The sequence below is a fragment of the Hippocampus bargibanti genome, linkage group LG12 (assembly GCF_051943395.1).
Source record: "Hippocampus bargibanti isolate YZ-2025 linkage group LG12, ASM5194339v1, whole genome shotgun sequence".
Classification (NCBI taxonomy): Eukaryota; Metazoa; Chordata; class Actinopteri; order Syngnathiformes; family Syngnathidae; genus Hippocampus; species Hippocampus bargibanti.
Window position 1 is genome coordinate 13,540,610 of NC_142745.1, and position 27,431 is coordinate 13,568,040.

General features: G+C 40.7%; 1 protein-coding gene and 1 long non-coding RNA gene across 9 annotated transcripts in view; one reads left to right on the forward strand and one right to left on the reverse strand.

Annotated features, from left to right (window-relative positions):
• Positions 1–22,481, forward strand: part of eif4g3a (eukaryotic translation initiation factor 4 gamma, 3a) — a 44,977-nt gene extending 22,496 nt beyond the window's left edge. For 6 of the 8 annotated variants that reach the window (XM_089009426.1, XM_089009427.1, XM_089009429.1 and 3 more), the window contains 24 exons: positions 893–1,642; positions 3,387–3,475; positions 3,895–4,165; positions 6,750–6,883; positions 8,105–8,224; positions 8,313–8,471; positions 8,812–9,009; positions 10,361–10,507; positions 11,588–11,824; positions 11,912–12,016; positions 13,332–13,467; positions 13,566–13,678; positions 14,760–14,850; positions 15,257–15,371; positions 15,816–16,069; positions 16,764–16,876; positions 16,946–17,118; positions 18,442–18,567; positions 18,660–18,741; positions 19,606–19,704; positions 19,802–19,948; positions 21,103–21,184; positions 21,296–21,442; positions 21,602–22,481. In XM_089009426.1, the coding sequence (XP_088865552.1) occupies positions 893–1,642; positions 3,387–3,475; positions 3,895–4,165; positions 6,750–6,883; positions 8,105–8,224; positions 8,313–8,471; positions 8,812–9,009; positions 10,361–10,507; positions 11,588–11,824; positions 11,912–12,016; positions 13,332–13,467; positions 13,566–13,678; positions 14,760–14,850; positions 15,257–15,371; positions 15,816–16,069; positions 16,764–16,876; positions 16,946–17,118; positions 18,442–18,567; positions 18,660–18,741; positions 19,606–19,704; positions 19,802–19,948; positions 21,103–21,184; positions 21,296–21,442; positions 21,602–21,783 (4,070 nt within the window). In that variant the 3' untranslated portion in view covers positions 21,784–22,481. The remainder of the gene's footprint in view (positions 1–892; positions 1,643–3,386; positions 3,476–3,894; positions 4,166–6,749; positions 6,884–8,104; positions 8,225–8,312; positions 8,472–8,811; positions 9,010–10,360; positions 10,508–11,587; positions 11,825–11,911; positions 12,017–13,331; positions 13,468–13,565; positions 13,679–14,759; positions 14,851–15,256; positions 15,372–15,815; positions 16,070–16,763; positions 16,877–16,945; positions 17,119–18,441; positions 18,568–18,659; positions 18,742–19,605; positions 19,705–19,801; positions 19,949–21,102; positions 21,185–21,295; positions 21,443–21,601) is intronic. The other 2 variants (XM_089009428.1, XM_089009430.1) reach the window with 1 other exon arrangement.
• LOC148890586 (uncharacterized) lies at positions 15,923–27,427 on the reverse strand. Its single transcript, XR_016116576.1, has 3 exons — positions 27,307–27,427; positions 16,896–17,092; positions 15,923–16,058 (listed from the first exon to the last, which is right to left on the reverse strand). It is a non-coding gene; the product is annotated as an uncharacterized LOC148890586 (long non-coding RNA).
• Positions 27,428–27,431: the final 4 nt, after the last annotated feature.

The following is a 27,431-nucleotide window of genomic DNA, read 5'->3' on the forward strand; positions in this document are numbered from 1 at the left end:
ATGAAATTTCAGAATAAAATGTTTTATATACAGGGATACCTTAGCTCTTGAACTTGATTGGTTCCCAGAAAGTGTGTGTAATCAGAATCAGAAAACCTTTATTCGTCCCACAATGGAGAAATTGGCAAAAGGCGAAAGGTTCGTCTGCCGAACATTTATTTCCCATAAGAATGCATTAAAAATGAGAATAATCCGTTCACAGGTCCCCATAAAACATACATTTCTACTAAATGAGCCTTAAAGCTACACAAAAGATACCTTATTTTATGTATAATAAATGTGTTATTCTCTTGTAATTAAAGAAATAAACTGTACTGTATAATAAAGCCGTTTTATTGACCTTGTTGATGGTCGTTGATGTAGTTGCCTCTTGATGATATCCGAGTGAAGTTGGCGTGCTTTCTCTGCGATAATACCCTCACTCACACTGTCCCTGCTAGCTGCTTTTAGTTAATCCAAATCAACAGTTTTCAAGTTTCAATCAAGTTTTTCAACCTCTTCTATTGCCTGAGACCATTGCTTAGACAACACAGAAACCCCTTTAGCAACACGTAGCAATGGTCGATTTAGCGTACTGGGACGCTACGTCACACGAACGCACACCTCGTTCGTGTTTTTCGATGATCTCCTTCTGCTTGACCATAATTTTCTTTTGTGTCCTCTTCGGCTTAACACTAGCCTGTGGCGGGGTCTTTTTCGGTCCCATAACAGCAAAAGTACTCCACTCGATAACAAACCACATCTGCACTCAAAGAAAGGTGGTGACGAAAACTAGTCCACCAGCCACCGTGGCGCTGTTCTAAAAGCATAATCGGTAACATGTGAATTGTTCTGTTTTTTTCCCCCTTATCCGTAATTTGTGTTAATATAAAACATTTTCCTCTGCTTTCAGATAAGACACCAAAATTGGAGCCATTAGTCCAAAAGTCTTCCTCACCTGGGCTCCTGCAGCTGGAAGCTCCCACGGAGACACTGGAAGCCAGCTCTCCATCAGAACCCTCTTCCACTGTTGAACCAGAGCTTGCCTTCTCCGCCTCGCAGCCCAACCTCGGGGCCCTCTCGCCTACACCTGTCGACGCTATTGACCGGCCACCCTCGACTGCTTCTTTTTACTCTGGCGGGGACCATAAACATTCTTCAATGGCACCTTATGTTCCCGTTGCTGAGAAGCCTCCCTCAAATGGCCCCTCTCTGTCTCTGGCTGTCTCTCCAATGTCCAATTGCAAGGCTGTGAATGGTGTCACAGACACTGACACCGATGTTGACACGCCTGCCCCAGAGACTCCTTCGGCATCACCATCCGGTGCAGATCTGCTGGCTTCTTCTCTGGCTTTCCAAGAGACCTCTTCGGAAACCTTGCCCTCTGACATCAGGCCGGAGGTGCCTCTTGCTGCCGACTTGGCTCCCATGGCGACTTTGGCGGTCGTTCCCGTCACCCTGACCCCCAACCCCATCACGGCTTTGCGCGTCATGCTCCCCCCCGGCCTTCCGCTTCTGGTGCAGGCCACAGCAGAGACTGATGAGCCCAAGCAGCCACTGGATAGAAATGACCTTGTCACCAGGGTGAGGGCAGAGGCGCCTGGAAATATTACTGAATTGGAGCCCCAGTATAATTCGTTCCTTCGGAAGAGCCCCACGACAGGTACATGAACACACTGGAAACCAATGTTCATTACATGTAATAATTTCAGTTTTTTTAAATCTAGTAATTTAAAGTAGTTGCATTACTAAAAAAGGGAGTCACCCACAGACAATTTATTTAATTGTCAAACGTTTTCCAACAAATCCCCCCCCCCAAAAAAAAACATTTACCTGTATTTATTTGAGTATAACACGCACATTTTTCTACCCAAGATAGAACTAAAAGTTTGGGTGCGCGTTATAAACGAGGCCTGGGGAAAAAATATCATAAATATCATATATATATATATATAATATATAATAAAGCATTTTTTATATATATATATATATATATATATATATATATATATATATATATATATATATATATATATATATATATATATTAAATGCTTTATCCGTTCTAGGAGGGGGCAGCATTTCCATGGGTATTCTCACCCTTTAGTTTCGATTCTTGGAAAAACCCGGATTACGTGCATTCCTTTTTTTATTGTTGATGACCATTTCTTTAGCTACGCTTCATTTCCTTTCCTCACCTTTCCCACACTTAAATGTGAGTTAAGCATTGCTGTTTTGCACAATTACCAATATCCAGAATTTCGATTCAGTATTTACATTGTCAATAAATGATTTTAATTACAATGCTTTGTCTGAGCTGAGAAAAAATGAAACAAAATTGTATACCATTTTTTAATTGAACATTAGGGGTGCGCGTTATACTCGAATAAATACGGTACTTCTTCCAGGTATCACCATCATGACCAACTTTAAAATGCAGTGGCAAATTAGTTTTAAGTCTTCGTGAAAAGAGACAGTGTTATCCATGAAAAGCACAATAAAGCATTTATACTAAAAAGTTAAATGCCAATGAATTACATTTGATCAGGAATTCTTTCAGCCAACTCTGTCAAAATCACTTTTTAGAACATGTGTACTGAAAACAAGTGTTCGCGTCTAATTTTTCATTGTACAGTTGCAGGATTTATTCAACATGCATAATCTGGGACTGCTCGCTCCAGTGGGGTCTGCTTATTCATACATTCACTGCAATTTTTTGGACAATGCAGCAATTTGTACACGGTTACCAAACATTTTGTTTTGACCAATCACGGCAATAGATTAAAAGTCTATGAATGGAGAACGCTCGGACATAAAGCTCTTAGCAAATCTAGTAGGTTAAAAAAAGCACAAAGCACCTCTCATTCTTTCAAAAAGTCAACTGTGGGTAATTTTGCAAGAACAGGGTTGATTGCACTAGCAATGCATTCGTCCACAGGTGTCGCCATGTTTGGTTTGCCCGGACCCAAATCAGCTACCTCTGGACAAAATGGATTCTTGGGATTTTGTGAATTTACAAATACCGCGAGAATTAATCTTGCAGGCAAAGGCTACATTGTGCTAACCCAAACTAAACTCCCCTAACACACACATACACACACATCATGGGTGGGCAGGTTGTGCCGACAAAAATGTGTCTAAATATGGACTTAAGAAATACATTTTCTATCTATATGTACCCATAAAATGATTTATTATTGCAAGTGAAATGATGGCTTTCAAAGCAAACTCTTCAAACCTGAAGTGTGTTGTATTGGACTAAAGAAAAAAATATTTATATGTAACCATAAAATAATTGATTATTCCAAGTGAAATGTTGGCTTTCAAAGCAAACTCTTAAAATGAAGCGTGTTATGTGACGAAATGGAAAGTGGCCGCAAGCTCTAAAATGTGACTTTCATTTGCAGTAAACGAGAATTCAACTGCAACGCCAAAGAGCTGGAGGAAACCAAATGATTTGATTCATCCCGGAGACCAACCTCTGCCGGAAAATGAGGTAAGCGAAGGAAGATGCTTGGACATTTTTCACATAATGGCGCATGTACACTTTCAAAAATGAAACCCTCGGAAAAAAATGTCAGCCGAGCAAAAAAGCAAGACAGTTGGAGAGAGGAGGTGCAATAAATCATGTGGAAACATGTTCCACATGTGCTGCAGGAAAGTGCTTAAACGTGACTTTTGGGTCAAGCAAGGTGTTATCCATCATCCCCTCTGCACATTCAGCGATCTGTTTGTAAATTCAGCTATGTGCTTCTTCCATTTCTACAAAATGTTTTTTTTTATTCTTGTGTCTGCCTTTTTCATGGCCGTTTTCTTTTTACCACTGTGGTTTGTTGCATATTATGTGTGAACTTCAAACGTAGTAAGTCTGCCAGCACGTTTGTAAACTGAGGAACCTGTTCATATGAACTCAAGCCTCAGGCTGTAGATCCCGTCACTGTGGTTCCCGTGCTGGAGTCCACTCTTCTGGGGGACTCAGAGGAACCGCCATCGCACTTCCCCACTCCAGCTCTTGCCAGCTGCCCCGAGGCCGAAAGAAGGTTGTCTGTCCCAGAGGAGAACGGTGAAGCTGAGTCGGAGCCTTTAAGAAACGGGGCCGGCCATACCTCTGAGACGGAGAGCAACGACAGTGGCGTGTCACCTGGGGACAAGGACAACTCCACTGGGGGCTCACAGGACATTGAAGGTAAGAGAAGCTTCACTCACGATTAGGGTTGCAAAAATCTAAAAATGAAAGGCAATGTATGGGAATTTATTGGAATAAAAACAAAAAATCACTCAAGTTGTGTGTGTAAGGCTAAAGGTTCGTCTGCCAAACATTTATTTCCCATAAGAAACCATTAAAAATTAGGATAATCTGTTTCCAGGTCCCCATAAAACATACATTTCTACTAAATAAGCCTTAAAACTACATAAAATATACAGTGGGACCTTGGCTTACAAACTTAACTGGTTCCCAGACAGAGTGTGTAAGGCAAAAGGTGTGTATCCCCAAAATTAATTTCCCATAGGAAACCTTTAAAATGAGAATCCGTTCCCAGGTCCCCATAAAACATAATTTTCTACTTTCTAATTTTCTAAGCCTTAAAACTACACAAAATATACCTTATTTTATGTATAATAAATGTGCTATAGTATTATGATTAAAGAAATAAACTGTACTGTACAATAAAGTCATTTTATTTACCGTTGTGATGGTCGTTAATGGCTTGATGGAATGGAGTGTCCGGTTTTCTCAGCATTTAACACTTGAGGAACATGGGCTTCTTTCACCATCTTGAGGAATGCTCCCTTGTTGGTGCTTTCTCTGTGATAATTGTATCTAGTTATTCATCAATTGTGATCTGTTTAGCTGGGTTGATGGCTTTTTGCATCAAGTGTACAGATGACTTGTGCGGGTTATTTGTGGAGCTTGATATTTTACCCTTCCAGTCTACACTCTGCTTTTGAACTATCAAAGTTAAAATGGGTCCAAATTTCACTGTTTTCTATCCATTTTCTCACCATTTCACTTTTTTTTCACTTTTGTTTTTGTTTCAAGCTCTGTCCTCTCCCTTTCGTGTGTGTTTTCCAACTCTCTCTCTGTCTGCCTGTCTCTTTAATGTTTAACCCCCCCCCCCTCCACTGCTGGGTTCTTGACCAATCACGTAGCTTTAACCGAAGACGCCATTTTGTTTTTTGGAGAACGACCTCACTCTCTCTCTTTCTGTAACCCCATCCCCCACTGCCGCGTTCTTGTCCAATCACGTGGCTTTAACCGAAGACTGGGGGCGGGGAATGGAGGACAAAAACAGTGGCAGCCATTTTCTTGTTCGGAGAACGGGCTCGTTCGCGAACAACACATCACTCATTGTGGCAGCTCCGTGTGTATCCCGAAAAATAGTTTGTATGCCAAGGTAAAATTTCCATAAATGAAAAGTTCGTAAGCCAAGGGGTTCGTAAACCGAGATTTCACTGTACCTTATTTTACATAATAAATGTGCTCTTGTATTGTAATTAAAGAAATAAACTGTACTATATAATAAAGTAATTTTATTTACCTTTGTGATTGTTGTTGATGTAGTTGCCTCTTGATGATATTCGAGTGAAGTTGCCGTGCTTTCTTGGCGATAGCACCCTCACTCACACTGTCCCCTGCTATGTGCTTTTTGTTAATCCAAATCAACAGGCGTTTTTCAACCTCTTCTATTGCCTGAGACCGTTGAGCACCCTTAGCCACACGTAGCAATGGTTGACTTAGCGTACTGGTACTGGGACGCTAAGTCACACAAACGCACACCTCGTTCGTGTTTTTGTGGATCTTCTTCTGCTCGACCGTAATTTTCTATTGTGTCCTCTTCGGCTTAACACTAGCCTGTGGTGGGGTCATTTTTGGTCCCATAATAGCAAAAGTACTCAACTCGATAGCAAACCACGTCTGCACTCAAGGGGGGTGTGGAAAACTAGTATGGCAGACACCGTGGCACCGTTTGACCGTGTGATATTTGGTTAATCCGCCGAAAACTAGTCCGCCAGCCACCGTGGCGCTGTGTGGTTTGGTTCGTCCGCCGAAAACTAGTTCATATGCCAAGATACTATTCTCGCAAATTTAATGTTCGTAAGGTGAAAAGTTAGTGAGCTCAAGCGTTCGTAAGCCGAGGTATCACTGTACGTTTGATTATGAAGAGCCCATTGCCTGAAGAGGCTTAAATTGATTTTTCGAGGAGAGAGAGATGAGGTCTTTTTATTTCTAATTTTGTATGGGACTGTGTTGCTATTTTTGCTTTTTTATCCATGAGTTTAGCCCAGTATCAGTAATATTTGAGTCGTATCATGTTTGTTCTTCAATAAAAGTATTTGTATAAAGTATATTTAAAACATTTAAATTATATTAATTTGTAATGCTGTCACTGTGAATGGATATTTGTTACAAAGCAAAATGTTTCTATCTGCATTTGAATGTGGTACCCTTTCCTTCTTTTAGTTTTTGGTTGTTTTTTTCCTCAGTGTGTAATATTTTCAAAATTTACCCATCTTAATTTCTCATCAAAATTGACCATACATTTTCTTCCTTATTAGTGTTACTTAATTTTCTTTTGAGATACACAACATGATCTACCTATTATTATATTAATATGAAACAAGGATACAGAAATAACAAGTGGTAGATAATTTCTTTCCTCCTAAAATATTTTCCGATTAAATGTTCAATAAACATAAGAGCAAACATGATTTGATACATCATAATCACTCGTCCCATTCTTTTAATTTTCTTTCCCGCTCTATGCCAGTTGTTCCAGATTTGTCCGATCCCAGCAAGAAGCGACAGTATGACAGGGGCTTCTTGTTGCGTTTCCAATTCATGCCCGCCTGTGTACACAAACCAGAGGGTCTCCCGCCAATCAGTGATGTGGTGCTTGAAAAGGTGAGTACATCATATATTATATAGATTTCTCCAGACCCATATAATTCAGGAATTAACACTTCTTTTACGATGAAAGAAGAGCATCTTAAGGTTTGTAATTGCATTCAATGTTTATGCCTTCCTAAAACTCAATATTCTGTGGGTGCTGGAATTTGAGTGACAATGACAAAAACCCTGGCACTGGAGTGGACACATTATTTACACATCGTCTGGCAGTGAATGAGTTAAATATTCTATTTTGATGCGGCCTTAATTTTTATTATTATTATTATTATTTTTGATACACCATTACAGCAATACAGCATCACTTCCACTGTTGAAAGTGCAAAGGTGGAGGCTCCTGATTTTTTATTGTAATATGTAATGGAGAGCGTGGGGGTCTGCTGAAATCCTGTTTAGATTAAAATCCCACTGCCATTATGTCACACTTGGCAGCGTTGATATGCCCTTCCCTGTCCCCTCCCACCTCTGTCCAGAAAACTTACTAAACTGGCCCAATGTGGATCTTAACAGGAAAAGAGAAGAGGTCAATAAGCTGAATGCTTTCATATCTTAATTTTTTCCAGTTTCTTCACCCACCATCTTGCTCATACTTGACTTTCTTTCAGTCCACATCTGCTTCTGACTTTTTTCCCTGGATATCCCACTGAGCAGCGCTTACATAATGTACACCCTAAACTGTAAAATAAATACTTTCACCATGCAATACAACTGATGACGACTTTTCGCTGAATCAGGTCATCTTTGAGCTAAGCGTTGTCATAAATGCAGGTTTTTTCCTAAATCATTTTCTCCAACATGAATGCGGGATAACTGTGCCCCCTGCTGCTGAGGATTTACTTGTGTCCGCATGCATTTTCTACTCCCTATAATAATAATAATAATAATAATAATAATAATAATAATAATAATAATAATGTATAAGCACCTTTCAAAACACTCAAGGTTATTATACAGTCACAGGATACGTTTTTTTACAGGTGAGCAGCGTTCACTCAAGCCAGAATAACTCAAATAGATAGAAAGCTACCTAGCTCGGTAATAGATAGCTAATAGCTAGCTAGCCAGCTATATAGAAGTGATAGAAGTGGTTCGATCATACCATACATAGACTGGTCAGCAGTCAACTGTATGTATTTAAAAAAGCTAACAATTGCACATTCATTCACACTTGATGTGTAATTTAAATTTTCAGTTAACCTGACCTGCATCCCATTGCAGATGAACCAAAACAAGTTGCCTTCTCGGGCGGTGGATCCCAGGGTGATTTCCAGGGGACCCGATTTCACGCCGGCCTTCGCAGACTTTGGCAGACAGATGACGGGTGCAAGAGGCGCCATGGTGAGTTGCTAAAATCGGACGCATGAACACAGTATTTTCAGTACTTTTTTTCAACCTTTTATCATTTACTTCCTGTCTCCCCGCACAGCTAATGAACATGGGCACGCGGCGGCCTCCTCCGAGGAAGATCATCATGAACGTGTCAATGAATGATGACATTAAACTGCAAAAGGCAGAGAACGCCTGGAAGCCGGGCTCCAAACGGGAGTGCGTGGTAGTGGATGACCCTGAGACGCTGAGGACACAGGTAGGAAAGTGTATTTAAGCGGCCATGACTACAGTAATTTCCGGACAAACCATTTTGTACATACATAAACCGCACCCGACTATAAACTGCATGTTTATAAAGAAATACAGGACACAGAAAATATTTTCAATGTTTTAATAATATACCTTAGCTTTTCTTTCAAAACAATGGCTCTTACGCGGCAGCAACACAACATTACAGTAATAACACAGCCCGAACAGGGCATCGTTGCATTAACCACAGGGTTGAAAGCTTGGGACAAAAGTCGCGGCTTATAGTCCGGAAATTACGGTAGGTACAATTGCTGTAATATTTTTGGGTGGGCTCCTGTCTCCTTCAGGAGCTATTCAGGAAGGTGCGCAGCATCCTGAACAAGCTCACACCTCAGAAGTTCGGCCAATTGATGAAGCAGGTGACAGACCTGACCATCGACACGGAAGAACGTCTGAAGGGGGTGATCGATCTTGTGTTCGAGAAAGCCATCGACGAGCCCAGCTTCTCTGTTGCCTACGGAAACATGTGTCAGTGCCTTGCTGAGGTAAAACTGCAATGATTCATCGAGAAGATAATCTGATTAAAAAAAAAAAAGATTAAAAGCAAAATCGCTGCCTGAAACCTCTATTGGGATTTTTTTTCTCCAGATGGATTAATGTTACTGCAGTTGCACTCACTAGTACACATAAAAATTAAAAAGGTGCATTTTGCAACCTCTGGAAGTCTGTGAGCAAAAAAATGTGCAGCTCTGAAGGCTTTTTTCCCACAAATTTATTTTAGTCTTGATGTAAAATTACTTCAAATCATTTTTTTAGGATTTTAAATCAATATTCCCAACTTTTTCCCCTCAAAAGTTATACAAAGCTCTGACAAATTCTGTAAGAAAAAAACAGGCATCATTATTCTTAGGCGGAGGGTTATTGGTCATTCATGATATCCATTACGCCAGTTGAGTCTGCACTCATAAATGAAGCCGCTGAGACTCTATTTCAAAACAGCACTCTATTCATCATGCATGCAAGATAGGACGTTTCTTTTCTGGATTAACTCATTTGAATTGGCTAGCATAGCTGTTGTGTGTCGTATCATTGTGTGATCTAGTCCAAAGTTATCTAATGACGTTTTGAACAAACATGGCGGCCAGCTGTATTATTTTCAACCTTTGTTATAAAGTTATTAAATGTGCATGAAAACTAATGACATTATCAAAGTGTAATTAGAGAGAAAATATTAACTTTTTCCTGTTGAATGTGACATACATATGTGATATATCCCTTTAATGATTAACTCATTCACTCCCAGACGTGCAAAAATGTGTCCACTTCAGTGCCAGGGTTTTTGTCACTGTAACTCGAATGCCAGGCCCCACAGAATATTGAGTTTTAGGACGACATAAACATTCAATGCAGCGTAAGAAACTTTAGACTCTCTTCTTTCATCAGAAAAAATAGTTAATTCCTAAATGATATGGGTCTGGAGTTACGAGCTTGAAATGAGGGTGGCTGTCCATAATACAATGCAATATATACATATTGGTTTATATAGCGCTTTAACAACAGCTGAAGCTGTAACAAAGCGCTAACATGGAAAAAAGGGAAAAGCTACCCCCTTGTGGAAGGGAAAAACATTGCCAGAGGCCATGGTCCACTTTATCGGCACCCAAAAAAAATCAGGAATGGCGTTCTACGTCATATGTTCAATTCCTGAAGAAATTTGTGAATGGCAGTGAATGAGTTCAGAATATGTAAAAATCATTCTATCCAATCATCTGAGAATCACTCCAACTTAATTTGATCCCAATGTGGTCAAAACCGCCATAAATTCAAGTTACATCATTGCATTACGAACAGACACAATTGCCTTTCAATTTAAATTGTATTTGTTGTACAATCCAGCTCAGAGTGCAAATAGCAGACAAGCCCAACAACACGGTCAACTTTCGCAAACTGCTGCTCCACCGCTGCCAGAAGGAGTTTGAGAAGGACAAAGTGGACGACGTGGTGTTTGAGAAGAAGCAGAAAGAGCTGGACTCTGCCGATTCGGTACGTGCAGTCCATTTTTAGGATCGTCATTTTTGAATCCATGTCATGAGAGATTATTCATTTATTCACTCTGAATAAATTAGTGATATCGGTTTCACTTTTATTTTTTATTATATAAAGTGATACCTCGGTTTATGAACGCTTTAGCTAATGAACTTTTCACTTTACGAACATTAAATTTGCGAGAATATAATCTTGGCAGACGAACTAGTTTTCCGGAAACACATGGAGTGCCATAATGGCAGGCGGACTAGTTTTCGGCACAAGAACACCTTATGGCCGAACAGCGCCACCGTGGCTGCCCGACTACTTTTCCACACACCCTTTCTCTGAATGCATACGTGGTTTGCTATCAAGTGGATACTTTTGCTTGTTTGGGACCGAAAAAGACCCCACCACAGGCTAGTGTTAAGCCGAAGACGACACAAAACAATGTTACGGACGAGCAGAAGAAGGAGATCATTGAGAAACACGAACGAGGTGTGCGTTGGTGTGACTTAGCGGCCCAGTACCAGGATGCCAAGTTGACCATTGCTACGTGTGGCTAAGGGTGTTTCTGTGTTGTCTAAGCAACGTCCTCAGGCAATAGAAGAGGTTGAAAAACTTCTGTTGATTTGGATTAACAAAAAGCAACACGCAGGGGACCGTGTTAGTGATTATATTATCATAGAGAAAGCATGGCAACTTCACTCTGATATCATTAAGAGGCAACTACATCAACGACCAGCACAAAGGTAAATAAAATGACTTTAATATACAGTACAGTTTATTTATTTAATTACAATACAATAGGACCTTTATTATACATAAAACAAGGTATATTTTGTGTAGTTTCAAGGCTTATTTAGTAGAAAATTATGTTTTATGGGACCTGGAAACGGATTATTCTCATTTTAATGGTTTCATATGGGAAATTAATGTTTGGAAGACACACTTTTCGCCTTACACACACTTTCTGGGAACCAATTCAGTTTTTAAGCTGAGGTATCACTGTATTCACATTTGGATTTGGATCATTCACTGTATGTTTTAATGATGTACATTTTTATTTCTGCATATTTCCTGGTCGTGTCCTCGCAGTCGACAGAACGTGAGCGACTTCAGGAGGAGTTAGAGGAGGCCAAAGACAAAGCGCGGCGGCGGTCCATTGGCAACATCAAGTTCATCGGGGAGCTATTCAAGCTCAAGATGCTGACCGAGGCAATCATGCATGACTGCGTGGTCAAGCTGCTGAAGAACCACGACGAAGAATCTCTTGAGTGCCTGTGCAGGTTGCTCACCACGATCGGCAAAGACCTTGACTTTGAAAAAGCCAAGGTGAGCCTCATGATGAAACCAATACCCCTTACGCCCTGACATTTTTTTTATAATTAGCTCTTGTTTTTACTTTCATCCTCCACTCAGCCTCGAATGGATCAGTATTTCACTCAGATGGAAAAAATTGTGAAGGAGAGGAAGACGTCATCTCGGATACGCTTTATGTTGCAGGATGTCATTGACCAGAGATTGGTGAGTTGTGGACTTGGCCTATCACATGACATATTATTTTTTTAACTTACATTTGCAAACTGTAGTTTTTTTTAAACGTTTTATTTATTTACTTCTCAGACATATCTTACTAGTCGATAAAGCTAGGCGATATATCGATAGGCGATATGTCAATAGGCGATATGTCGATTTAAAAAATGTAACATATGCTCTCAAAATAAGATTCGAAGGGGTGGCATATTCCATTTGACAATCTGAACGAGCATCATAGTCAATTAGAAAAGTGAAGCTGCATCTGTCTATCCTTTGACTTAACACATATGCACTATGACACAGTCGTATACGCGTTTTAAAAAGGCAGCATGTCTGCAACAACATAACTTATTTTTGCCAAGATGTTTTTAAAAAAGTGGCAAAACTATCCCAACTACGGAGATTGGTAAATATACTCTTGCTTGATGAACAAAATGATGTTTTCATCAAATTCTGCATGTCAAATGGCTGTAACATGGCTGATCTGACAAACAGAAAGAGCATATTGGAAAATATCGATTCTAACAGGTAACTAAAAATCATCATTTGAAATTATTTCAATCGGATTGACAGCAACATTTCCATCTAGACCCGGCTAATGTCAATATCCTATATTCTCTCTGCCCTATTTGCCATGCTTTTAGATTTTTTTTAAAGGGATTACTAATAGTAACATAGTCAAGAGGAGACACTCGTGCAAACAAGGATCGACGTGGCGCAATTTTGAACAGATGGGTTTTATTATCATGCATTATTTAGTGATTGTGCGTATGACAGATGTCCACATGTTTAGGAAATATTATCTTTGTACTAACACACATTTCAAATTTTAGCCATGTTTTAATAAAAGTGACCACCTGTGCTTAATCTGACCAGAGGTTTCTCTCACACTGCCATCTCAATTTTCATCTCTAAAAATCAAAGTTCAGGCAACATCCGATTTACGACCGGCTTGATTTACGACTACCTGCACTTGCAACCATGACCCCCAGACCCTATTTTTCAAATTTTAATCCTACGCCTGGCACCGCAACGCGCTAGCAGGCCGGCAACGCGTACGACAATTTTGGCCAGCCAGCATCTCACTCTCGCACAGCAATGTGATGGCACCAGAGGGGGGAGTTTACGAGTCATTTAGTCTCCGAGTCTCTATTCAACATTTTGAATGGATTTCGACTGACGACCATTTTGACTTACGACCGTTTGGTCAGAACGGAACTCGGTCGTAAGTCGGATGTTGCCTGTATTTCCATGCAGTTAGAGACCACTAAACCTCACCCTGCCACAATTGATCCCTCCGCAGCACAACTGGGTGTCCAGAAGAGCCGACCAGGGCCCCAAAACGATTGAGCAAATCCACAAGGAGGCCAAAATTGAAGAGATAGAAGAGCAGAGAAAAGTGCACCAGCAACTGCTTTCCAAGGAGAACAAGCGACGAGGTCTGGCGGTCTCGATCTAGGTCCCCGGATCTTGAGTTTAACAGCCGTGGTTTAACCCGTTGAATTTAATGGTGGTTCCCTCGCAATTTGTTGAATAGATATGCGAGAGCAGAGAGAGCCCCGCATGCCCAGAGAAGAGACCTGGAATACTGTGCCCGTAACCAAGAACAGCAGGACCATTGACCCGAATAAGATCCCAAAGATCTCCAAGGTAAGCGACCACGGCAATTTCAATATTCTGAAATGTAGGAGTTGCTCCTGCTACTGTTGTTGACTTGATTTGGTGACATTCTTTATCATGTACAGCAGTGGTCCACAATATTTTTTGTGTCACAGACCACTTGAGACAAGTACATGAAGCTCACAGAGCGCCAAACATTTTTTTACAGCTTTTAAATACTCACTTTTAAAGCACAAGTACTGACAACAATAGGTAATAAAACGTTTATATTGTTTGTTTTTTCATTAATTTCAAACGGTTTTATTGTTCTGTACAACTGTAGAATAAAACAGATCCACAATGATCTAATAGAAATGTACCATTCGGGAATAACAAATTAGCAGTGTCAATATGGGTGTGTCATGTCCTCTTCTGATTCACCAGCATCTCCCCCTACTGGACGATCGTGTGTACCTCAATCCAGCTACCGTATTTTCCGGTTTATAAGGTGCACCGCAGTATAAGGCGCACCCCCAATGAATGGTGTATTTTCAAACATTTTCCATATACAGTAAAGTCTCGTTATATCGATATCGGATATATCGATAGTCCCGGTTATATCGATACTATTTCTATGCACGCACGGAGAAAATGACATGCAAACAGGGTCGGATATATCGATAGTCCCGGTTATATCGATATTTTTTCGGACTCCCTTGAATATCGATATAACGAGACTTTACTGTATAAGGCGCACTGGATGTTGTTATTGTGTAAACTACATTCAAATGTTATAGGATGTATGTTTTAAGTATCACAATTTCATTTTTATTGGCTTCTCACTGATCTATCTATTATCTGGCTAGTTAGCTTTCTCTGAGTGGGTTGAGTGAACGCTGTTGTGTGTGGCTGCCGATGCTCAACCCCAGAAAAAACTTATTCTGTGACTGCAAAGTGATCTTGAGAGTTTTGAAAGACGCTTATTAATGACATTTATTATTATTGTTATTATTACTACAATTGGCATTTTCACTATGGCAGCATTAAACACACACATACAAAAAGACACAGAGTCTCTATCTTCAGATCAGAATATTTAGAATTCAACATGAATTCTCACTTCTCTTTGCAGCCTCAGATGGATGAGAAAATCCAGCTTGGTCCACGAGCTCAAGTCACGTGGGTCAAAGGCAGCAGCGGCGGAGCCAAGGCCAGCGACTCTGGTTTGATTATTAAGCTTCGATTTCCACTCTCTCTCTCTCTCTCTCTCTCTCTCTCTCTCTCTCTCTCTCTCTCTCTCTCTCTCTCTCTCTCTCTCTCTCTCTCTCTCTCTCTCTCTCTCTCTCTCTCTCTCTCTCTCTCTCTCTCTCTCTCTCTCTCTCTCTCTCTCTCTCTCTCTCTCTCTCTCTCTCTCTCTCTCTCTCTCTCTCTCTCTCTCTCTCTCTCTCTCTCTCTCTCTCTCTCTCTCTTCCCTCCCTCTCTCTCTCTTTCTCTTTCTCTCTCTCTCTCTCTCTCTCTCTTCCCTCCCTCTCTCCCTCTCTCTCTTTCTCGCTTTCTATGAATATAGTTTTTGATGCTATAACTAGTTTCATTCATGTTCTCACCCTTTCCCCCCCTCCCCTCTTTCAGAACTTTCGAGGAGTGGTAGCAACCACTACTCTGCACTGCAGTCAACAATCTCGTCTCAACAAACCGCTTTGACACCTTCACCGAATTCAGACGATTCTAAGAGGAGTCTCGGAAGGTGAGCAAAAATAAATAAAATAAAAATGAAATACACACATAGGTAGTGGATATATATACACACACAGAGATGAGTATCCCAATAATTTTTGCCAATAGATCACTTAATAGTATCATTTGTCGTTAACTTTTTGGAATGCATACAACAACAATCTCTACAATTGCCAACCCAAAGTATTGTTGTCAGCATTTGATATTGGCATTTGATATTGGCTGCCATATTTAGTTATAACATATTATTAATTATTAATTATGTGTCAAGTGGTCAAGGATAGACACCTTTGCAAGCACAGTTTAAATTGCTTTCATGAACAAATGGTAAAAATGGAAGCAAAGACAAAATTGGTGCATTTTATTAATTTGATCATTGATTTGAATATATCTAACGCTAAGACGACTGTAAATCCCCCAACTGCAAATTTCCGTGTTATCTTTTCATGTCCAGCAATCGTAGCAACGCAGTGCGTGAGGGTAGTGAGAAGCCACAGGTCCACACGACGCCATTGTTGTTGTCGTCGTCAAGGCTCACGTCTTACAACAGAAGCGACAATGCCAAGGAGCCGCGAAACGTCCATCCTCTGGAAGAGACGCGAAGGGAGCGGGAGAGTGAGGTCATCAAGGCCCGGAAACCGAGCATCACGGAAGATAAGCCGGAGCCAGAACCAGAGATTGGCAGAACGAGAGAGCCCTGTAAGAAAGGTCAATTCAAAAGCAATCATAATAGTGTAAATATATTATTGATGTTGTTATTATTATTATTATGATTATTATTGTTATGATGATGATTATTATTATTATTAGTAGTAGTAGTAGTAGTAGTAGTGTCAGATATTTGTTTGGACACTGCGAACAAGGGTTCGAACTCAGAAAGATTTTCTATTGCTGCCGGCAGGGGGCGCCATTTTCATGAAGCCCAACCTCAGCAGCCCTCTGCCAAGCTATTTACTGAGAATATATGCAAATTTAAGTGATCCATAAGTAAAACAAATTTCTTAATTTGAATACCACACCTCTGGATGTCCCATGGTACAAGCACCAACATCCATAAACCAACAGAACAGACATTGTAATGGGTTGTGGTTTCCATGAACTCATAGATTTGTAACCTGGCTAATGACCTCTTTCTGCGAAGGAGTTTACCAAGTCCTAAATTAGTCCAAGGCCAGATATCCTACATGAAGATGACAGTTTAACAGGCTGTGTCTGTTCTCATCAGATTGACCCCAGATTTTCTGCGCTTCCATTGTGGGCCTTGTGTTCGGCGGCCAACTAACCTTTAAACTTTTAACTATGATAACTTCTATTCTGTCTATTCTCTGTCAAGTAGTAGTAGTGCTGGGAGTAGTAGAAAAATTGCCTCATACTGACAATGGTGTGACAATAATCTTATCAGTTAAACCTGAGCCAGTGGCAAAGACGCCAGAGAGGCTGGTCCTGTCTGAGGAAGAAATGGAGAGGAAGTCCAAGTCCATCATTGACGAGTTTCTTCACATCAACGATTACAAGGTACTGAGACACACTGGACCTCAAATCAAGTCCATTGGCTTGACTTTTGTGCTATCCCGGCCCCTCCAGGAGGCTGTTCAATGCGTCGACGAACTGGTTTCAGTCGCCCAATTGCACACCTTTGTGCGCATCGGAGTGGAGTCGACGTTGGAGCGCAGTCGGACCACACGAGATCACATGGGACTGCTTTTCTTTCAGCTGGTGCAACAGAAAGTCCTGCCAAAAGAGCAGTTCTACAAAGGGTCAGTCCGTCTGTATCCCTCACACTGTACATTGTTAGAATGAAAATGATGCGACCTGACGACCTTCCGACTCAAGTTCCTACTGAACCTCTATTGACCAAAAATTACCTAGACCTCACCAGAGATGGGCAATTTACACTATTTTGCTCGTCCGTCATTTGGCATTTCACCAAGGCTTAAAGTAAGCGGTCTGGCATCACAATTTGTAATACAGGTTGACCCAAAAGATGTATACCCATGAAAATTTCAATTGTGACTTTGATTGAAAAGCTATTTATTTCAAATTACAACCACCTATTATTCGGTTTATGGCAACCCATTCATCAGAGTTTCAGCTAATTCTGTCAATATTTAGTTAATTTATTGCTTTCCCAAGATGTGTTCCAAATGTCCACCATTTCGTTGCAAGCAAATCTGTATTCGTCTGACAAAGTTGTCAATTACTTTTACACACTCCTCTTTGGGGAGGGTGACCCATAAAGATGCGTCCTACCGAGTCCCTCACTCCAGCAATGTTTTCTCCCTTAAGAAAGATTCTCTTGTTACTATTAAATAATAATAATAATAATACATTTCATTTATAAGCGCCTTTCAAAACTCTCAAGGTCACTTTACAGTCACGGGCTACGTTTTTTTCTGTGGGTGAGCAGCGGCCGCCACACGCGCCATTGTTCGCTCAACCCGGAATTAACTCAAATAGATAGAAAGCTAAATAGCTACCTAGCTAATAGGTTGCTAGCTAGTTAGCCAGCCAGATAGCTAATAGATAGCTAGCTGGATAGCCAACTAGATAGCCAGCCAGATAATAATAATAATAATAATAATACATTTTATTTCAAGTGCCTTTCAAAGCTCTTAAGGACACTTTACCGTCACAGACAAGCATGTCCTACATACTTGGCAATAAAGATGATTCTGATTCTGATTCTGATTCTGAAATAAAATACAATTATAAATAGAAACAAGAGATAGAGCTACACAGAAAATGCCATTTTAAATAGGTGGGTTTTGAGAAGGGATTTGAAAGTGGGAAGAGAATCGATATTACGAATGTTGGGAGGAAGTGATTTCCAGAGTTTGGGGGATCTGAGGGAACGAGAGGGAATAGAAATTTGAAGGTCAGTTAGGTATGGGGGGCAAGGTTATAGATATAGATGCTAAATGTTGAACAGGTTCAAAATTAATTGTATGAGAAGAACAGTTTGATTCCATCCGTTCGTGTTGAATTTGCACATTGACAACTGAGTATTCGTCATTTAGTTAGACCAACACTACAGTTTTTAGAAAACTACACTCACTGTCACGGTCTTTTTGTGCATCCAGGTTTTATGACATTCTGGAGCAGGCAGACGATATGGCTATCGACATTCCGCATATCTGGCTGTACCTGGCCCAGCTACTAACCCCTGTGCTAAAGGATGAATGTTTCTCGATGAGAGAGCTCTTCAGGTACTGAGTGCCACCCATGCCGTGCCTTTATGAGAATAATTAACGTGCCGTTGTTGAATGCAGTGGTTTTGAAAATGCTTTTGTGTCCACAGTGAATTACGCAAACCTTTGTTAGCGGTGGGAAGAGCGGGCATTCTCATATCTCAAATACTGCACATACTATGCAAACAAATGGTAAGTGAAATTTTCATGTTAGTCTAAACTTGCTTGCTGATGAATGTGGACAAAGATAACTGTTTGAAGGACTGATACAGCAGTTGTGGGTGGGGGGTCTCCATTGGGAATTTGTATTCAGATTACATCCATCCATTTTGTTTTACACTCGATGTGCATTTTGAACAGATGACAAACCATGCGCTAACAATTTCATGCAGTCCTGTCTTGTCAATGAACACTCAAATACGTCACGTCATATTTTAGTCATCTTTCCCTCAGATTTTTGTCAGATTTTCCTCATATTGTAGTCATATTTTAGTCAAAACCCGAATTTGTTCAGGTTTTTATTTTCTTGCGGGGGTGCATGAGGGGCAAGCATTTGTTTTTTGGCAATTTTAGCGCTTTGTTCCAGCTTCAGCTATTGGTAAAGCACAATGTAAATCAATATGTATGCATTATATTTTGTACAACCGTCCGCATTTTCAATTCAGATAACTCCAGACCCGTATAACTTAGGAATTAACACTTGTTTTTTTTTTATGAAAGAAGAGAGTCTACGGTGTCTTATGCTGAATTGAAGGTTTATGTAGACCCAAAACTCAATATTCTGTGGGTCCTGCAATTTAAGTGACAATGACAAAAACCCTGGCACTGGAAAGGACACATTTCTGCATATCATCTGGCAGGGAATGAGTTAAGGGAAATTATTCAAGGCATAAATAATACGTACTGATTCCGAGCTGAAATTTCTTATTGATGTGTTACAATGAGGCCAAATGTTTATTTTATTTTATTGACAGCAGCCGTCTGTATAATTTATACTCCCATTTTTCCTTTTTTGCTCATTTATTGATCCATAATGCACTCCGATTGTCTCCTCAGAGCCATCGAGCTGTGGGTTCTCTTTGGAAGGAATCTGATCTCAGCTGGTCTGACTTACTACCGGAGGGAGAAGATGTCCAAGCCTTTCTCTCACAACAGGTACACCCCCTACCCACTACCTGTTTCTGTGACCATGATATACCTGCGATCGACAGAATTATCTTTGTTAACACTGACGCTGACCTCGCACACACAGAAGCTGGAGTTCATCCGATCGGACACGACGGATCCTGAAACACCTCTTTCCAAAAAGACTCTGTCTGCTGAGGAGCTAAGCCAGCAGCTGGAGAGGCTCCTGCTGGAGGACATGGCCAGCGATGAGCAGATCTTTGATTGGGTGGAGGTATGGGGTGACCTTTACCAAGTTCTGAAGGGGAGCTACTTGCAAATAGAGATAACTGGGAAGTTCTGTGTAAACAGCAACAAAATGTTAACTGATGAGTATTTCATTGTTTTGCCTAGATTAACTAAGATACCTTATCATGGTTAAGAATTATTTTAAACCAATCGGCTGGGATTGTCATTTCCTACAACACACCTGTTAACTCATTCACTGCCATTCACGAATGTACTGTATACGGGAATTGAAAATATGACATAGAGCGCCATTCCCAAATTAATTCTAGTTTTTTTTCTCGATAAAGCACTGGCCAGACCTCTGGCAATGTTTTTCCCTTCCACAAGCATTTCCTTTTTTTCCATGTTAGCGCTTTGTTCTAGCTTTCAGCTGTTGTTAAAGCGCTATATAAACCAATATGTGTGTATTGTAATGTATTTTAGACAGCTACCCTTATTTCAAGCTCATGTAACTCCAGACCCATATCATTTAGGAATTAATGTTTTTTTTTCTGATGAAAGAAGAGAGTCCTAGGCAGAGGTGTCAGTCATTTTTTGCCGCGGGCCACATTGTAGTTATGGTTTCCTCTCGAGGGCCGTTATGAATTTGAGGAAGCCATTAGAATGTTTCATCTCCTCCACATATTACCTATAGAGCGCACAACAAATTAATGAATAACACATTTTCAAATCTAACGTCAAGAATAATGCGTGTTATTGTGGTTTACATCCCAAAATATGACATTTTGTTGAAGATTTTAGCATCATGGAATACCACAAGTTTGATTTGCTTTCGTGGGCTGAAAAAATGATGTGGCGGGCCGGATTTAGCCTCCGGGCCTTAACTTTGACACCTGTGGTCTAAGGTTTCTCACTGCATTGAATGTTTATGTCGTCTTAAAACTCAATATTCTCTGGCTCCTGGAATTCGAGTGAATATGACAAAAACCTTGCCTCTGGAGTGGATACATTTTTGCACGTTATCTAGCAGTGAATGCGTTAATTTGGATTGGATTTGCCTTTATTAGTCTCGCAGGGGAGAAATTGACATTTCACAGCAGCAAAGTTATGAAAGAAACGAACACTACATTGAACACATTTACTGCACTCTAATGTGTTTAAGAACACATTAGACTTACCAGTGCTTTACGTACCACCCAGGCAAACCTGGATGAACCTCAGATGAGCTCGTCACCCTTTCTGAGGGCGCTGATGACAGCCGTGTGCAAGGCAGCGGTGAAAGGTAAACCCACTCATCTATTTCTTCTCACTCACTCACTCACTCACTCACTCACTCACTCACTCACTCACTCACTCACTCACTCACTCACTCACTCACTCGCTTATTTGTCAGATATCGGCAGCAACTGTCAAGTAGACACCGCCATCATCCAGAGGAGGCTCCCTGTATTACTCAAGTACCTTAACTCAGACACTGAGCGACAGCTGCAAGCACTTTATGCACTTCAGACGCTGATAGTCTCCCTTGATCAGCCTCCCAGTAAGTACTCCATCGTCTCCATAGACACTCACTGCAGTGTTGCAACTGTACCTAGCAGGTTACTTTAGTTTCTGTACATGCTCGTTAGAAAGTGCACACAGAGCTTAAAAAACTGATTACAAAATAAAGTCTGACAGTTCTGTCTTCGATGTCTGACAGACCTCCTGCGGATGTTCTTTGACTGCCTCTATGACGAGGACGTCATTTCGGAGGATGCATTCAACAAATGGGAGACCAGCAAAGATCCGGCAGAGCAGGAGGGCAAAGGCGTTGCCCTCAAGTCAGTGACGGCTTTCTTCACGTGGCTACGGGAGGCCGAGGAGGAATCGGAGGACAATTGAAACCTGTACATCCCCCCCTCCTCCACTTGACAAAACACGAGCGGACCTGTTCACGGTCGCTGGAATTCCTTTTTTGTGCGGTACGGTTCAAAAACATGGCGCCATTTTCAGTTTGGATTTCAATGGCGGAAGCACTAAATACATGTATTATACATAGAAAATATTTTTGTTTTAAATTTTAACTTGACTGTTTTTGTTACTTTTTAAGAAGAGACTTAAAAAAGCAGTATAGGTTCTGGACTCTTTAATTTATTATTTTTTTAAGGACTGCAAATATGGAAGCAAGAACCCGAACAAAAGAAATAACAATATAATTAAGTAATAAGAATGATAACAAAGTTATACTTTTTTGACCAAGAAATAAGAACGGCCTCCCTGGATTTTACACTCTTTGGATTAAAACTGTGTCACGCAAAACCGTTTTGGGGGTGAAACGGAAGCCAAGCTTGTCATCAAAATAATCCAAAAAGCATCTCTCAGCTTTTGCTGCTCATGTTGGCGTGTCACTTTCAAGGACAGAGGGAAAATGGACAACCCTTGATGAACAAAAGTGGACGTGGAAACAGCAAAATGCCAGAAGGGGAGGACAAAGGAAGTAAAGGGTAGTCATGATAAAACAAAAAAATGCTTATAATACTTCATCCCTACACCGCTCATTAAAAGCTTGTAAATATATTAAAGATGGAGAGAAAAAATGAGTTTGGAAACTTGGAGGTTATTTCTGTATGTGTATGTTTGCGGGGGCAAACAGACACATCCCCAAATCAGATGTCAAGACACACAAAAGTTAATTCTCCACAAATTTCCATCAACACGTTTTATTAGGCTCTCTTTTCAAACATAATAATCCAACTACAGTGATACCTTCCTTGGTTTACGAACGCTTTAGCTAATGAACTTTTCGCTTTACGAACGTTAAATTCGCAGGAATATAATCTTGGCATACAAACTATTTTTCGGGAAACACACGGAGCGCCACAATGAGTGATGTGTCTTTCGCGAACGAGCCGGTTCTTGGGGCTCCTAACAAGGAGCTGGAAATGGCAGCCGACTTTTTTTGTCCTCTATTCCCTGCCCCCAGTCTTCGATTAAAGCCGCACGTGATTGGTCAAGATCCGTGGTAGAGGAGGAAGGGGACACCCACAGGACACACAGCGGGGACGGGGTTACAGAAACACAGAGCTGAGGATGAACAGGAAAAGCAGACGACAGAGCTTGAAACAGAAAAACAAGTGAAAAAAAGTGAAAAGGTGAGAACATGGATAGAAAACAGTGACATTTGCACTTGTTTCAACTTTATTGATATTTCAAAGGCAGAGTATAGACTACAGAGAAAAGACAAGCAAGGGAAACAGCTATTAATGAAGTTTCTAGGGTGTCTGCCTGCATCTGTTGCTGTTTCAATATTACAACTTCCAAGATGTACAACCCAGAGTTCCTAGAAAGCCATCAACGACCATCACAAAGGTAAATAAAATGACTTTATTATACTGTAGTTTATTTCTTTAATTACAATACCATAGCACATGTATTATACATAAAATAAGGTATATTGTGTGTAGTTGTAAGGCTTATTTAGTTGAAAATTGTGTTTTATGGGGCCCTGGGAACGGATTATTCTCATTTTAATGGTTTCCTGTGGGAAATTAATGTTTAGAATACACACTGTTCACCTTACACACACTTTCTGGGAACCAATTAAGTTCGTAAGCCAAGGTATCACTGTGTTTAGTTGCCTTTGATATGTCTAAAAATGCAATTTGTGGCTATCCTGGTATACTCTGTGAATCGCTGCTTATTTGTAGTTCAGTCTTGTCATCATCTTGGTAATTTAGCTCAAAAACTTTAAGTCTCCAATTTTCAGTCGGTGTGGGAAAAAATGGGTTGGGGGACAGGGGGGTACACACAGTGATCTTATTTCTCAGATTTTTTAGGATTCACCCAAAATAATAATAATTTAATGTGTAGAATGAGCTGTGATGGTTTTCTGGCGTATCACAGAAACAAACAGCAGGCCTAATTCAATGATATGAATTACATCCTGAGGGGACAAGTAATGGCTTTTAAGGTGAAATGTGTAACACAATTTTGTTTTCCCAATACACTCATTTTGATTTTTGAGTGTTTGCGCAAATGCATACTTGGAGAAATACTGGTAACTTAAATTTAGTTGCTGTTTGGGAATTTACTTGAAGATTTAAACCCAAACATATTCATTAACCTGTAATGTATATTCATTGTTCTAATAGTTACGATTCCTTTACTTCTACAAAGTTTTAGTCCTCATTTGACGACTAGCTGTCATCATTAAAACAATCGTGTAACGTTTGATAAATGTAGACCGTTTACCTTAAACTTAGTTAACCTTCATATTATGTTGGGGGAGGATCATGTGGTGGGTCATTTTGACCCATATGTAAAAATCCACAACAAACAGTCAAATCATAGGTGACATCAGCAACGACGGTATCTTGAGATGTGATAAACATACTTGAAAAGAGAGACAACATATTTTTTCATCCCATTTGGATATTTTAGAACTGTTTTGAAGAAAGGATATAAAGTGCTTTAGTCAACACAAAACGGGTAAAATTGAGCCCTTAACATAATATGATGGTTCTTCTTCTTTTCCTTTCGGCTTGTCCCTTCAGGGGTCGCCACAGCGAATCAATGTCCTCCATCTATCCCGGTTTTGTGCATCCTCTTCTCTCACACCAGCTACCTTCATGTCCTCTCTGACCACATCCATAAACCTCCTCTTTGGTTTTCCTCTCGGTCTCCAGTTCAAGGCTCAGCATCCTTCTCCCGATATAGTCACTCTCTCTCCTCTGGAAGATGTCCAAACCATCTCAGTCTGGCCTCTCTGACTTTCTCTCCAAAGCCTCTAATATGAGTTGTCCCTCTAATGTACTCATTCCTGATCCTATCCAACCTGGTCACTCCCAAAGAAAACCTCAACATCTTCAGCTCTACTACCTCCAGCTCTGCTTCCTGTCTTTTCGTCAGTGGCACCGTCTCCAGTCCAAACATCATGGCTGGTCTCACCACTGTTTTATAAACGTTTCCTTTCATCCTAGCTGAAACCCTTCTATCACACATCACACCTGATATTTTTCCTCAGCCGCTCCAGCCTGCCTGGACACGCTTCTTCACCTCTTTACCACCCTCTCCATTACTCTGGACAGTTGACCCCAAGTACTTAAAATCCTCCACTTTCTTTATCTCTTCTCCCTGTAGCATCACTCTTGCACTTGGATCCCTCTCATTCACACACATATATTCCGTCTTGCTGCAACTGTTCTTCATTCCTCTCCTTTCCAGGGCATATCTCCACATCTCTAGTTTCTCCACCACCTGTTCCCTGTTCTGGCTACAGATCACAATGTCATCTGAAAACATCATGGTCCAAGGAGATTCTTGTCTAATATCGTCTGTCAGCCTGTCCATCACCATAGCAAACAAGAAGGGGCTCAGAGCTGACCCCTGGTGGAGTCCCACCTCCACCTTGAATTCCTCAGTCATACCGACAACGCACCTCACAACTGTCTTACAGTCATTATACATGTCTTGCACCGCTCTGACATACTTTTCTGTCACTCCAGACTTCCTCATGCAATACCACAGCTCTTCTCTGGGCACCCTGTCGTACGCTTTCTGCATATCTACAAAGACACAATGTAATTCCTTCTGACCTTCTCTGTACTTCTCTATCAGCATTCTTAAAGCAAACACTGCATCTGTCGTACTCTTTTTTTTTTTGGCATGAAGCCATACTGCTGCTCACAAATGTTCACTTCTGCTCTTACTCTAGCTTCAACTACTCTCCCAGAGTTTCATTGTATGGCTCATCAACTTTATTCCTCTGTAGTTAGTGCAACTCTGCACATCTCCTTTGCTTCTAAAAATGGCCACTTCTTCTCCATTCTTCAGACATCTGTTCACCATCTAAGATCTTGTTGAATAACCCAGTCAGGAACACCACCGCCACATCTCCAAGACACTTCCATACCTCGATTGGTAAATCATCAGGCCCGAGTGCCTTTCCCCCCTTCATCCTCTTCAGCGCCCTCCTCACTTCATCCTTGCTAATGCTTGCTACGTCTCGGTCCACAACAGTCATGTCTTCTACTCTTTGTTCCTTCTCATTTTCCTCATTCATCAATTCTCCAAAGTACTCTTTCCATTTTGCCATCACACTTCTTTGCTAACCTCTTTCTCTGTATACACTCCTGCACCTCCCCATTCCACCACCAAGTCTCCTTATCTACCTTTCTTCCACTCGATACACCAAGTACTTTCCGACCTGTGTCTCGGATTATGTTCGCTGTAGTTTGCCAGTCATCTGGAAGGACCTCTTGCCCACCCAGTGCTTGTCTTACCTCCTTCCTAAATGTCATGCAACACTCTTCCTTTTTCAACTTCCACCATTTTGTCCTCACTTCAGCCTTTGGTTTCTTCATCTTCCTCACTGCCAGCGTCATCCTACACACCACCAACGTATGCTGTCTGGTACACTCTCAACTACCACTACTTTGCAGTCATTGATTTCCTTTAGATGGCGCCGTTAACACAAAATGTAGTCTACCTGTGTACTTCTGCCTCCACTCCTATAGGTCACCCTATGTTCCTGTCTTTTCTGAAAAAAAAAGGATTCACAATAGCCATTTCCGTTCTCTTAGCAAAGTCAACCACCATCTGTCCTTCAGCGTTCCTCATCTGGAGTCCAAACTTGCCCATCACCTCCTCATCATCTTTGTTTCCTGCGCCAACATGTCCATTGAAGTCTCCACCAATTACAACCCTCTCACTTCTCGGGATGTTCTGTGATGGTTAAAACAACAAAATAGTGAAACGGTCCATTTTTTATTCAGTCACAAAGTAATTTTTCCTACATCCACATTTTTAAAAATCATTTTTATTGAGTCACAAAGTATTTTTTCTACATCCACGTTTAACCTTACTTTTTTAAAATCTAACATCCATCCTGTGACTGTAAAGTGACCTTGAGAGTTTTGAAAGGCGCTTAGAAATGAAATGTATCATTATTATCATTATTATTACAGTAAAGTCTCGTTATATCGATATCGGATATATCGATAGTCCCGGTTATATCGATACTATTTCTATGCACGCACGGAGAAAATTACATGCAAACAGGGTCGGATATATCGATAGTCCCGGTTATATCGATATTTTTTCGGACTCCCTTGAATATCGATATAACGAGACTTTACTGTATTTTATTTTCTGTGGCTGGTATTGTAGCAAGAAAAAAGTTTGTGCATATAAATTCCGCAAAAACTACGTTGAGTGAGGTCGACACTTGTGCCAAGAGCATTAAGATAGCTGAACAGTATATAATGCATAAAAAATATTTATCGTGGTAAATATTGGAGCTGGATTTCATGTGCACCATTTTTAGACGTCTTGTTTTGATGCACGCGGATATAAATATATGTGTAAGACAGAATAACGATCAAAACCCCGTTTTTTATTCATTTGAACTGTAATTGCCCGTGTTACCTTGAAATAATGTGTTGATTCAACTAGATGGCTTGAATGTAACAAAGAATCGAGATGATCGTGCTGGGGTAGAGTTGACATACTGCGAGCCGCCATGACAGTCGAGGCATTGTGACGTCACCAAC